This window comes from Natator depressus, chromosome 8 (genome assembly GCF_965152275.1).
Source record: "Natator depressus isolate rNatDep1 chromosome 8, rNatDep2.hap1, whole genome shotgun sequence".
Classification (NCBI taxonomy): Eukaryota; Metazoa; Chordata; order Testudines; family Cheloniidae; genus Natator; species Natator depressus.
In genome coordinates, this window is record NC_134241.1 from 67,806,112 (window position 1) to 67,818,738 (window position 12,627).

The following is a 12,627-nucleotide window of genomic DNA, read 5'->3' on the forward strand; positions in this document are numbered from 1 at the left end:
TATTAGTGGTGTATGTACATGTATCAGATTTGGATTTATGACAGTACAATTTATAATTTAATTTCGTCTTTACAGTGTCCTTTCCTTTGCTCCAGCTGAAACAAACTAGTACTGGTAATGGTAAATGATACTGTTGGCCAGTTACACTGCCTCTTATAAACCTGTATTGGCATCCCTATTAGTTACATACTGATAGTACAAATAGTTAGTTTCATTAATGAAATAGAGTGTAACAACAGTTTGGCTCCAGTAACATTTATTTCTTAATTAAAGGATCATTCACTGTGGTGTGCTACACAGAACAAAAAGTACTAGGTGAATGACCAAGGGAAGAGATGCCTCTAGTTTACATTATAATTTAGCATTAACATGAATTGCAATGAAAGGATCTTCAGCCTGGTTGCTAATCTGGAAATTGGCAATACCATTAGAAGCAACAGAGACTTTTGTTCCAGTACAGGAGTTGCCCTCCTTTTGCCCAGAAATAACATCACAGTAAGTGCCAGCAGGAAGGCCAGTTTGCAAATTTACATTCAACCACCTATGTATAAAAACAGATTGAAAAGGAGTAAGTGGTAATTCAGACTCTCTAATACAGATTTCTCTGTAAATGTCATGCTAACCTGTGGCCCATGGGATGGTACTACAAGGCTAGATGGGTTTTAGTCTTCTCTCTGGTCTTTTACTCTTTTTGGCCAGTGGGATGGGGAGTGCTGGTATTGGAAGCATACTCAGTCTACTGTGACTTCTTTAGCCAAAGTAAGAGCAACAGTGATGAATTCAAAGGGTTCAGGGCAGTCTTCATAGGCAGTTCACAGGGTTGCGGCACCGTGAAGCCTTGCATTGGTCAGCATGAATCAGACAGGGAGTTCCCTGTCACTCATTAGAACAAAAGCCTCATATATTCAGAGGTGCAAGTACGCCCGTACAGCGTACTGCAAGAGCAGGTATACAGCCAACCATAACGGTGGTGGCCAGGAGCCCCATGGCTTCAGCAGCGATTTAAAGGGCCTGGGGCTTCCAGCTGCCGCTACTGTGCCAGCAGCCAGAGCCCTGGGCCCTTGAAATCGCTGCCAGAGCCCTGGGGTAGCGGCGGTGGCCGGAGGCTCTGGCGGCAATTTTAAGTTTAAATTTAAGTCACTGCCAGAGTCCTGGGGTAGCACTAGCGGTGGCAGCCAGGAGCCCTAGGCCCTTTAAATCGCCGCCAGGCCCCGCTGAAGAGTTGGCTGGGGGAGTCTGGCCCCAGGCCCTCCCCACCTTGCTCAGGACCCCGGCCGCCCTGCGTACCGGTATGTCCCTTAAATTACTTTCACTCCTGCATATATTTCTGGGATACTACTCTCATAACAGGCATAACCACCCCTGAAGCCACAGAAATTTCACCTAAGGCCTGGTCTACACTTAAAATTTAGATTGGCCTGCCTACATTGCTCCAGGGTGCGAAAAATCCTCACCGCTGACACCATAGTTAAGCTGACCTAAACCTTGGCGTAGACATGGCCAGGACCATGGAAAAATTCTTCCATTGACATAACTACCATTGCTTTGAAAGGTGGATTAACTACCGTGGTGGAAAAACCCCTTCTGTCACTGCAGGAAGTGTCTACACTGTTGCACAGCTGCAGCACACTAGCTGTGTGCCCGTAGTGTAGACATGGCTTACATCTCCCAGGGCAAATTTAGGCCCCTAGCAATAAGAGAGAACACAAACTCAGACTCTTACTGTATTTACCAGCTTTGATAGCATGTTCAGTTTTCAGTTCAGACTCAATGTTTTGACTCTTCATTATCACTTCTGTACATATATTGTTCTTTTCCCTCTCCCTAGGTCTCACCCGAAATGACCTTTTCTGATAATCCCACTGATGCACCTTGGCAGACTGCGGATTTCATAGGACTTTTTTCTGGCAATGTCATACTCTTTATGGCTTCCACTGAGTCTCAAATTCCCAAAGTCTCTTTCTGCACCTCTGACATGAGAGGAGCCAAGAAGAGCACAGCACCAATCCTAACAAACTGCCACCCCTTATGAGACTCCCCAAAGACTCTAGTGAATATCCAGAGAGATTGAAGGCATTGCTGGGGACAAAATGCCTTTTGTATTGGAGAGGGAGGCATTTAACTGAAGTGATTCAAACCTTAACACGGACAACACCAAGAACAATTCAGTGAATAGTGCTCAAAAGCGGAGAATCCCATCCCTATAATCATCCAATCTAGTCATCAACTCTTCTCCTCCTCCTTCTGCAGACCTAACCCAATCCCACCTTCATGACCTTTTGGAGAGCATCCCAACCTGACTGACATATTACTTATTACTGACATGTTAAATCTCCACCCATTTCTTTAGAGCCATCCACCTTCTAGCTCATGGCTAGTTACCTCTCACACCTGCATGGTCATGCATTCCTGACTGACCAACCTTCACTGCCGGGTATGAATCCAGTGATCAGGAATCAGTGGCAGACTGGTGTGTTCCTTAGGAAGCTAATGTTGGGTTTTGAAAAGTGTTTCTGGGAGAGGGCAGGTGGTAGGTTTGGATTTGCAACAGGTAAAAGCCAAGATCTGTCCGATGACAAAGTTGTCACATATCCTCTCTGTAGCTATCATGTTTCTGAAGATATTCATTCCACTTACTTACCAGTCATCGTTATTAAAGACAATGAATCCTCTATTACCACGCCCAAAAGCCACTTGATTGCTGCCGTTGTCCCACCAGTTTGAGAAAGGCTGGCCATCAACCACATTACGGAAAATAACCATGTTCCTGAAAATACAACAAATAGGCTTGACTTCAGTTGAAATATCCTCACTTCAGTTAAAGATATATTGCAAACTGCATCCTCTTTATTTAATTTCTCTCTATGGTTTCCTACCTTATTTGACGCCACCTATGTTCACAGACCCAACCGTTGCCACAAGTGCTATCCGCATTGATTGAAACAGCTTTGGTTGAACCATCACCATGGCTTGGTGGTCCTATCCAGTCATTAACATCCTTGTTGATAAATGTAAAATTATAAAAGTTAAATGTTCTATCTTGGAAAAAGGCCATACATAGGAAACAGGATAGCATTCATTCTTGTTCAGAGAGTCAACACAAGGCTTATTCATCACTCAAGTACCACTCCTACCCTAAGGATGTTAATGGGAATTAAGTAGTGCATAGGCCCAGTGCTGTCTCTCTACACAGGGGTAAAGTTCATCCTAAGAGTCTTGTGAATTTATTTTCAACTGTTAGAAACCTACCTTTCCATTCTGGAAATTTCTTGTCCAGCGGTAACTTGACATTACACGTGTGAATCCATAAGGATGAGAAAGCATGAAACCAACTGCCATTTTATATAGTCTGTAAGCCAAAGAGTAATGAGACATGTGAAGATACGCTGTCTTCGTTAGGACAAAAGTAATAAGAACCTCACACAGCCAACAGCGTTCCTTACCTGGCATCCCAGAAGGTTAAAATAGAAGCTCCTCCAGCACCATGTCCCCTTTGGTTGTCATGATTATCCACAAAGACAAGGGCTCTGTTAGAAGCCATGAAACCCCAGCCTTCTCCCCAATTCCTAAACAAACAAACAATGAGTCAAACACATGGACACTACTATTTCAACTATTGCAGGAATCTAACAATTAATCCAAATGCTATATACTTTAAATAGGCCATCTTTTCTCCATTCCATTTGCGGATGACTGTCCCCAGTTTCGCACCATATTTGAATTCAGTCACTCGGCCATTTCCCAAGTAGTCACTGGCTTTAATTGCCTCTCCACCCAAGTCAATTACCTGGCAGAAGTAAGAAAAAGCTGTTAACACATTCCTAGCTATTTAAAAAGCAATACAATAAACACTAGTTCTGGGTCTCTATTATAAGAGAAATAATTTGAGCAAGTAAACAAAACACATTTATTGTTACTACCTAAAGCAACCTAAATTCAATGTAATGAACAACATTGCAAATGTCTTATTTTGTATATAGCAAGCATGGTTAGCACTTGTGGGTGTTAAAAGAATTGCCCCGGTGCCAGAAAGCTTAGTCTGAGAATTCGAGAGACATTTGAGGAAAAACCGCCCCAAACTTTTTCTACTGTAAGTAATTAGTGTCAACTTTTTAAACAGCCATTTAGAGAGAGTAAAGTATTCTATTTTTTTTTTTTTTTAAATCGAAGCTCTGTCTATCAGCTTAGGGCCTACACAAAATAAATGCTATGGTCTTTCTGTTGGTTCTGCAGTAGAAGTTAGCTAACTTTCCTAGAATTTCCTAGACTTGTACATATTAAAAAGCCCTTGAGAACTGTTCAATTAAGATTTCCAAGGGGTTTTGGGAAGCTCCCGTGTCAGCATAAAAGACTAAAAGTGGGATTCCTAAGTGGCAAAGGTTAGACTCCATAGGGAATATTATTGCTTGATTTGCCAGTTCCTTAGACTTTGTGTCATCATTTGCACCTGTGTAGAGCAGATGCATAAATATCTGCATGCAAAAGACAGATATTTATACACCTACTTGATTTCAAAACAAAAGCACTTATTTGTATATGCAAACTGATGATCATGTAAAATTAAATAATTTAAAATTTAGCCCTTAAATCTTTCATTCATATAGGGCATGATTTTGCAGAGTACCGAGTACTCTTTATTAAGTTAAGCCTATGCTTAAGCACTCTGCTAGATTGAGTCCAGAGTGTTTAAAACCTTGTGCTTTGCAGGATCCAGCCCATACTGTATTTGTATTTTTATATAAAAGAATCCATTTCTGTACAGAGTGAAATTAAGAAAACGAGATTACCTCCTGGTAAATGAAAGGCTGCGTTCCTGAGGAAAACCATCGCGTATTTAGGTTTTTCAGTTTGTTTAAAAATGCCTTCATATCCCCAGGCCACATGTGCTTGGAAGCATCGATTCTGAAGCCTGCCACACCAATATCAATAAGATCGTTCATGTAGTCAGCAACTTTCGAGCGCACATAGTCCTTCTCCAGGGCAAGATCAAGTAGACTAACGAGGCGGCAGTCACGGACCTGTTTTAAAAATTAGTTGAGATATCACCGAGTCATACGCCAAACTATACATTTTTGATTAAAATATATTCATTTTTAACAGATTTTTAATTTCATGTACTAAACCAGTTCAGTCCACATGCCAAACCTGTTTGGAATAGAATTCCTTCAAAGTCAATACAGAAGAATGTACTCTGGAATGTATTATGTTTAGGGGGTGTGATTCTCAGGTCAGGCCAGGAAGTGAAGAAGATTGTCTGTCTGCAAATGTAGCTGCAGTGTGAATTTAGGAAGGGAGACTGCACAATGGAATTTGGCAAACACAAGGAGCTAAAATCCCTAAATTTGGCTTGTCACCTACTGAATTACCAGCATCACTTGCTGCAGAACTGTGGGTTTTCTAAGGAGGTCTCCCATTAATAGTTACTGATCAGGCTGAAAGTTCCTTAGATGCTTAGGCAATAGCTTGAACACAACAGTGTCTTCATCAGTTAGGGGTGATCAGAACTACATAACTAACAGGTGCATAAATAGGCGCCTAACTCTAAGCATCAGAGAAGTCAATGGTCATACTCCCATGCTTAAATTTAGGCACATACTTAAGTACCTTCTTGTATTGAGTGCATACTGCTCAGCTCAGACAAGGATCTTGTTATTTTTTTTTCCTTGTTAAGATGGTCATCCAACAGCAAAGACTAGTCAAGAAGATAGGCGGGAGGGGAAAGTAAAACCAGATACTTATATAGAAATTACCTGATTCACATCATTGTAATTTTCAATCTCTCCACTTCCAGTTTTACATTTACCATCGTTAAAGTCCAAGGATGAGTACGGGACAGATGGAAAATCTCTATTCCCTGCATTGAAATAACTTCCACAAGTAGCACCATTTCCAGAGCCGCCACCAGATCCACACATGTGGTTGACTACAGCGTCAACGTAAATATGAACCTAGAGAGCAATGTTTGCACTTCAGTTTGTTTTTACAAAGGAGAGGGAAGTGACATTGTGAGTTTCGCTGACTGGATCACCTTTTATTCCTCCCATTTACATCCCTTCACCTTTTCTAACTTCTTTGCAGCCTTCTCCCTTCATTTGGAATAGGACAGTCAGCTATTCCGATCTGAAATCAGTTATTTCTCCCCACACTATTTCAACAGGAGGAAATCCACAGACACTTACTCCAACATTGTTGCACCTGGTCACCATGTCTTTAAATTCATTTTCATTTCCAGATCGTGTGCACAGTTTGTAGCTGATTGGCTGGTACCTTTCCCACCAGGGTCTCCAGGGGTTAGTAATTATAATATTTTCATTTGGAGGCGATATCTGGGAATGAAATGATGTCATTTCATAAACTAGTAATTATTTTGATATTTATTTGTATAAGCGCAGAGAGGGTGCTCAGTGCTGTACAACACACATGAGGAGAACAAACACAGATCACTGACACCAGTTTTACTCCTGATTTACACCGTAATCCAGCCCACTCTCTCCTACAAGGAGCTTGCTGTCACAAGATCTGATCCTGGGAGGACTCGGATTGAAATCAATGGGAGTTAAAGGAGCTCACCATCTCACAAAAGGTACCTAGGACTGATTCCTTAAAGAAAGACAAAACCACCCTGGGAGACTGAAGTAATTTAGAAGTTTCTTTTTCAATTGGGATGACAAGTGTTACTGGTTTTGCACATCACTGGAGAATAAATATGTCTGAAATGATAGTAAATAAGAAATAAATTGTTACTTTGTACTTGGAGGAATTAGAATGTAAATGACACATAGTGGAAAGCATGTGTTTTTTTGGATCTGGCCCAGTGGAGACAAAGTAAAATCACCCCTTCAAAATGACTGGTCTAGGCACGTACCTGTCAACATTTCCTACTTCCATCACCGATTTTAATTGATAATAACTCTGGTGCCTGTCCTCTGTGAACTGGACCTTTTACTCTGGTAAATAAATAATGCCAAAAGATGAAGAAATTTTACTGTCTGCTAACATTAGAGGCTACATACCTGAACTCCACCAAATCCATTGGGTGCTAAATACCGTTCACATTCAAGAGCAATGTCAGCCCAACGCCATTCAAATAGGTGGACAATAGACGTCGTCCCAGACTTTGTATTTGGGTTGTATTGTGCCCAGCAAAGGCCAGCAGCTGCTAGCAGAAGAACCACCTTCATTGTGCCTTAAGTGAGGGCTTGTGCTCTTCTCACTGGCTCTTTATAGTCCTGCAAGAGGGTACAGTTCACGTTACGTTTACATGTGACATATTTCACATGACTGCCTAGTATTTGGTTAACTAGCCATTTGTCATTTTATCTGATTGTGTCTGAAGTGCTCAACAGGTGAAGAGAAAACAAATTCTCATGCTAACAAACTTTAACTATAAATAAAACAAATTAAGCCTCTGTGTGTTTTTTTAAGGGTGGCAACACAGTTTTCCAGAGGTCTCTGGCATCTGTGAGTGCACATGGGGATACAAACTCATTGACTAAAAATAGATATGAACATGTCAGTGGCTTCAATGATTAGGAGTAAATGCTAAGCTGGGAGGATCGCTCTCACAGATCTAAAAGGCATCAATGGCATAGAATCAGAAATACTTAATATTAAACATCCATCTGCACTGCACCTCTAGAGGGCTCCATGATTTCTTAAAAGTCCAGAATTTCTCTCTCAGGGCTAAATTGCTGCCAGGTAGGCTAGATAGCCCTTGGGTGGGAAGGCATGGAACTACACTGCCCCAAGGGATACACGGGTGGCATTGTGCTTTGGCTGTTTTAAAATGTATTTTTCCCTGTAGGCTAAAAATATTTGAAGAAATTGTATTTTTCTGTAGTTTTGTGGGTTGCAAAAAAATGCATATTGGGTCCCTTATTGTAGCACTGGCTTAGCTGACATGAGCAGTCCCAAATTAAGCCAAGACATGCCTGAGTCAGTAATTGCTGAACAAACCCAAACATGTACTTTATGAAACAATTAACTATTGTGACTGTCTTTACAGTAAATAAGGGAGATAACCACACTAGTTAGTGTCTATGTTTATAGTAAACAATGTAGTCAGAAACACCCTGAACTGATAAGCATATCTTATGCAATCTGCAAAGCAATTGATCTTTACATGCAAGCATAGATGTTGGTAGCGAGGATAGGTGGTGTGAGGTATGACATGAATTGGAATTATGGTATCCCCCTGTACCTAAAACCCTTGCATCTAGGCCTGGCTAGCATATGCAAAGAGCAGTTACGTGCTTCAGAAAGTAACCTGAGAATCAAGCTGTCTTTTGGATCCCAGAGAACTGGATGAAATGTTCTCCCAGAACTCGACAAGGCATTCTGGAAAAAACAAGTGGTAAAAGCTCAGAAGGAATCCCAACATATATAACAGTTTGGTGATCAACAAGGCTATAGTCACAGAAGTTAAATTCACCCTTATTTCTTCCGTATTGATTTAGTGGGAACAATTGAGTAGAATCAGACAGAAAGAGGTTAATGTGACTTTGGTTAATATTTTACTACCTGGACTGATAGAGGCCTGAGAGGTCGTAGGGAATTATAAATGCATAGCTTTTTAAGGCTAAAGGGGCTCATTGGGATCAGCTAGTCTGACCTTTTGCATAATGCAGAACACAAATTTCACAAAAAAATCTGACATGAAGCCCAAAAACCTGTGGATGAACTAAAGCTTATCTTTTAGAAAGAGAGCAGATCTTAGCCAAAATGTGGAAGGGACTCAGAACAATAGGGAAATAACAGAACAGACCAGCTGAAATGATACAGCAGATATAAGGAGGGCGTGAGTCAGGTTTTTAGAGAGACAATGGCTATGTCTTCACTGCAAAAAAAACAAAAAACAAAAACAAACCCTGAAACAGGTTTTACCAATAGATATCTTTTACAAGATATCTATCTTGATGGAAAAACATCTGTTCTTGCAGTGAAGACAAAGGCAATATGAATTTCAAGTAGATGCATCATATCATAGTCCCCCACTAAAACAAAGAGTAATAAAATTCCACAGTCTTAGTAAACAGATAGAAAAGTAAATATTAAGAAAATGTATTAAACTTCAAAAGAGACTCTGGAAGATGGAAAGCTTAACAATGTGAATGAATGACAGCCAGAAGTTGAGAAACTTTGTGAGACTCATTCTTTCACCAGGAATTTATTGGTCACGGGCAACTAACACACAAGCCTGGCTACATCACAAGAACAAAAAGAAAAGGAGTACTTGTGTCACCTTAGAGACTAACAAATTTAGTCTCTAAGGTGCCACAAGTACTCCTTTTCTTTTTGCGAATACAGACTAACACGGCTGCTACTCTGAAACCTATCACAAGAACAGTAAGTTGTCAGAGAGCAGGCTCCACTTTCCAGCAGTAAGCCTCCAACTGCTAACAGCCAGTGCATGTTACTGTGATGGCTATAGATAAAAAATATATTCTCTAGCTGGTCAAATTCACCTACCTTTTAAATCCAAACTCAAACTAAAAAAAACCTAGAGAGCATCTAAAATGCTGAGATGGCCAGTGCTATAATCTGATCCCCAATGTACCTACATAGGGAACAGAAATTTGATACTGGGGGGGGTCTTCAGTCTAGCAAACAAAATGTATAACAAGATCCAATGGCTAAAAATTGCCAGCATCAGGCTAGAAAAAAGAAGTGCAAGCTTTTAACAGTGGGGGTAATTATTAACCATTGGATCAATGTACCAGTGCTGTTGTGGAATCACCATCACTAGAGGTTTTAAAATCGAGATTGGATGTTTTTCTAAAAGACATGCACTGGTTCAACCACAGCAACTGGCCTTGAAACTGGACTTAATTTAGGGGAGGCCTATGGCTATGCAGGCGGTCAGACACAATGATCACAAAAGTCCCTTCTAGCCTTAAAAATCTATTAATATTTTGACCTACAATTTCTAACATGGATGCCACAAAATTAAACTCAACTAGGCAGCTAAACCCTCATGGAGAAACTCAAATTAGATGATGCAAGAGGAATGTAGATGCCTAGCATGCATCCAAGTAGGACCCTTCTGACCGTGCTGTAATAAAACAGCCTTCTGGTGATATGCAAAAACATTTATAAAGATTGGTATTCTTTGTGCTTATCTCCCATCTGCCTTTCAAAGCAGACTAAGGCATTTGGACATCCAACTACCAAGCCAAGTTCCTTAGGCATCGTGGAAAAAAAAAATCTAAGCTTCACTTACTATTTAACACAGAAAGCATCTAGTGTAGAAGTGCACGCGCGCGCACACACACACACACACACACACACACTCTTACTTTTATTTTCTTGGAAATTTTAAATCACAGGCACTGGGAATTCTGTAGGTTCTTCAGCTACCATGGAGATGGGTGCAGTACAAAAGCTTATCTTTGAAAAACCAGTCTCGTTGTAGATAGGCTGCTGTACAGATTTTAGTGAATTTCTTAACACCAGTGCTTCATCATAGACTGTACGAGATGATGCTTTATTTTTAATATTTTTCAAAACATTGTCAATGCAGAAAGGCAGCACAAACTGCTTTTAGTATTTAAAAATAAATAAGTTGGTGTATCCGCTCTCCCAAGGGCTCATGGGGATCAAGCCTTCTCCCTGATGCTTGCTAGTTAGAGGGTCTTCTCTCCCACCCCAACCCCAACGGTAGCGACCTAGGTTCTTTGTTGTGCTGCCTGGTGCCACCAACCAAGGTGCATCCTCTCTGTGCCTAGGACACAAGCAGCTGCTGTCCCTTGGAAAAATGACTAATACTCCTGTTCTTACCAAGGCTTCTGACCCAGAACATAAGAAATAGAATTCAATAATGGAACCCTAAACAAATTCAATGTCACACCCACAAAGAACAATGTAACAAAGGGGGACTTTATTGGGGAGAGGCAACAGAGACGCCAGAGACAGAAAACGTTAAATGCTAAAACATTAATAGTATAACAAATTCCCCCCCTTCCACCATTCACAGCTGTATTTCAGCTCCTGGCACCTTACCAGGCAGCTGGATATGGGTGTAGTAATGCTGCAACCATTGGCTGGCTTAAAGAAAACAATAGGGCCTTCGTAAAGTGCGATGAGTTGGCTCCTGGATCTATGGTCTCACCTGGCTCTAGGTCGCCAACACCAGCTGGGTCTGTGCCTCCCAGGATACTGGTATCCACAGGTCTGTAACTGCCTGACTTGACCAAAATTGAAACTAAACCTAGTCCCTTTATCTCTGAGTCAGGCTGTCCTCTGCCTGAGGGGCTTAGCGGTCATGTCTCATTGTGGGCCCAGCAAACTGCTTGTAATAATTGCCTACTCACTCCATCACAAACCTCTCTAGTGCAGTGGTTCCCAAACTTGCCACGCCGGTTTGTTTACCTGCCGTGTCCGCACGTTCAGCTGATTGCGGCTCCCAGTGGCCGCGGTTCGCTGCTCCAGGCCAATGGGAGCTGCTGGAAGCAGAGGCCAGTATGTCCCTCGGCCCGCGCTGCTTCCAGCAGCTCCCATTGGCCTGGAGCAGTGAACCGCGGCCACTGGCCGGGCCCGCCAGGGGCTTTCCCTGCACAAGCGGCGGAACAAGTTTGGGAACCACTGCTCTAGTGGCTTTTGCAGGACTTTTCAGTCTATTCTGTTCCTGTCTCAGACTTAAGTAGGCTGGGGAAAGGTGTCTGGAGGGCCTGGAGCATTGTTGTTGTAGGCCAGCGGGTGGATGAAGCAATGATCCCCAAACTGTGGGACATGCCCCCCATGAGGGGGCACGGTGCAAAATTGGGAGAGGGTGCAAAGGGGCCTGGGCCAGTTCCCACAGGGGCGGGAGCACCACCCAACCCCGCTACACACTAGGGTTGCCAACTTTCTAATAGCAGAAAACCCAACACACTTGCTCCCAGAACCCCGCCCCTTCTCCAGTGGCCCCCCGCCCCGCTCACTCCATCCCCTCTCCTTCCGTCACTTGCTCTCACCCCCCTCCCCATCCCACCAGCTCACTCGCTAATTTTCACAGCAAGGACCAAACAGCAACCAGGAGAAGGCCAGGAGCGGCAACAATTTGAATGTGGGAGATGGAACATGGAAAATACCCTTCACCTCCCCAGGGAGAGATTTTAAACATTATTGTAAAATTAATTGCCCCCCAAAAGAGTCCCACTCACAGTGAGCGAGACTAAAGAGACTATTTCAGGAGCTGATTTTTCTTGCTTTCACCAGCTGTCCTGGTAGGGGATCCAGTAGTGCTGCAGCCACTGACTGACTCCTACCGTACCTCACAATGAACTGTATACTATGAGAAAAAGTTATGCTGTTCCATCTTTAATGACTAGTTAAATTGCATATATTGTCTATTAAAGCATATATTTAAACAATGTGAACAAATTAACATGATGGGAGTCTTAATGTTAACATTTCCTGACACTTACGTTTGCATATGTAACTTGAATATTGCATTGATGTTATTTAATTAATTCATTATAACTCTTCAATGTTAAGAAAGTAAGGTTGCATAAAATGTAATTCATGCTGCAGAAACTGATCCCCTCCCTATTTTGCCATCCTGCTAACCAATAGATTTGCTAGTGTTCTTCAAGTTTTTTCACCTGTACTGTGTGCCAGATTTAATCCAAAGCAGATTGAGGGAAATAT

The 12,627-nt window shown here is 42.0% G+C and overlaps 1 protein-coding gene across 1 annotated transcript; it reads right to left on the reverse strand.

Annotated features, from left to right (window-relative positions):
* Positions 1 to 246: 246 nt before the first annotated feature.
* On the reverse strand, positions 247 to 7,237 carry LOC141992879 (pancreatic alpha-amylase-like). The gene is made up of 10 exons (XM_074962212.1): positions 7,014 to 7,237; positions 6,180 to 6,326; positions 5,751 to 5,948; positions 4,788 to 5,018; positions 3,654 to 3,787; positions 3,444 to 3,566; positions 3,250 to 3,349; positions 2,877 to 2,998; positions 2,642 to 2,767; positions 247 to 541 (listed from the first exon to the last, which is right to left on the reverse strand). Exons 1-10 carry the CDS (start codon positions 7,179 to 7,181, stop codon positions 352 to 354), a joined length of 1,539 nt encoding a protein of 512 aa, XP_074818313.1. The 5' UTR covers positions 7,182 to 7,237; the 3' UTR covers positions 247 to 351.
* Between the last annotated feature and the right edge of the window lie 5,390 nt (positions 7,238 to 12,627).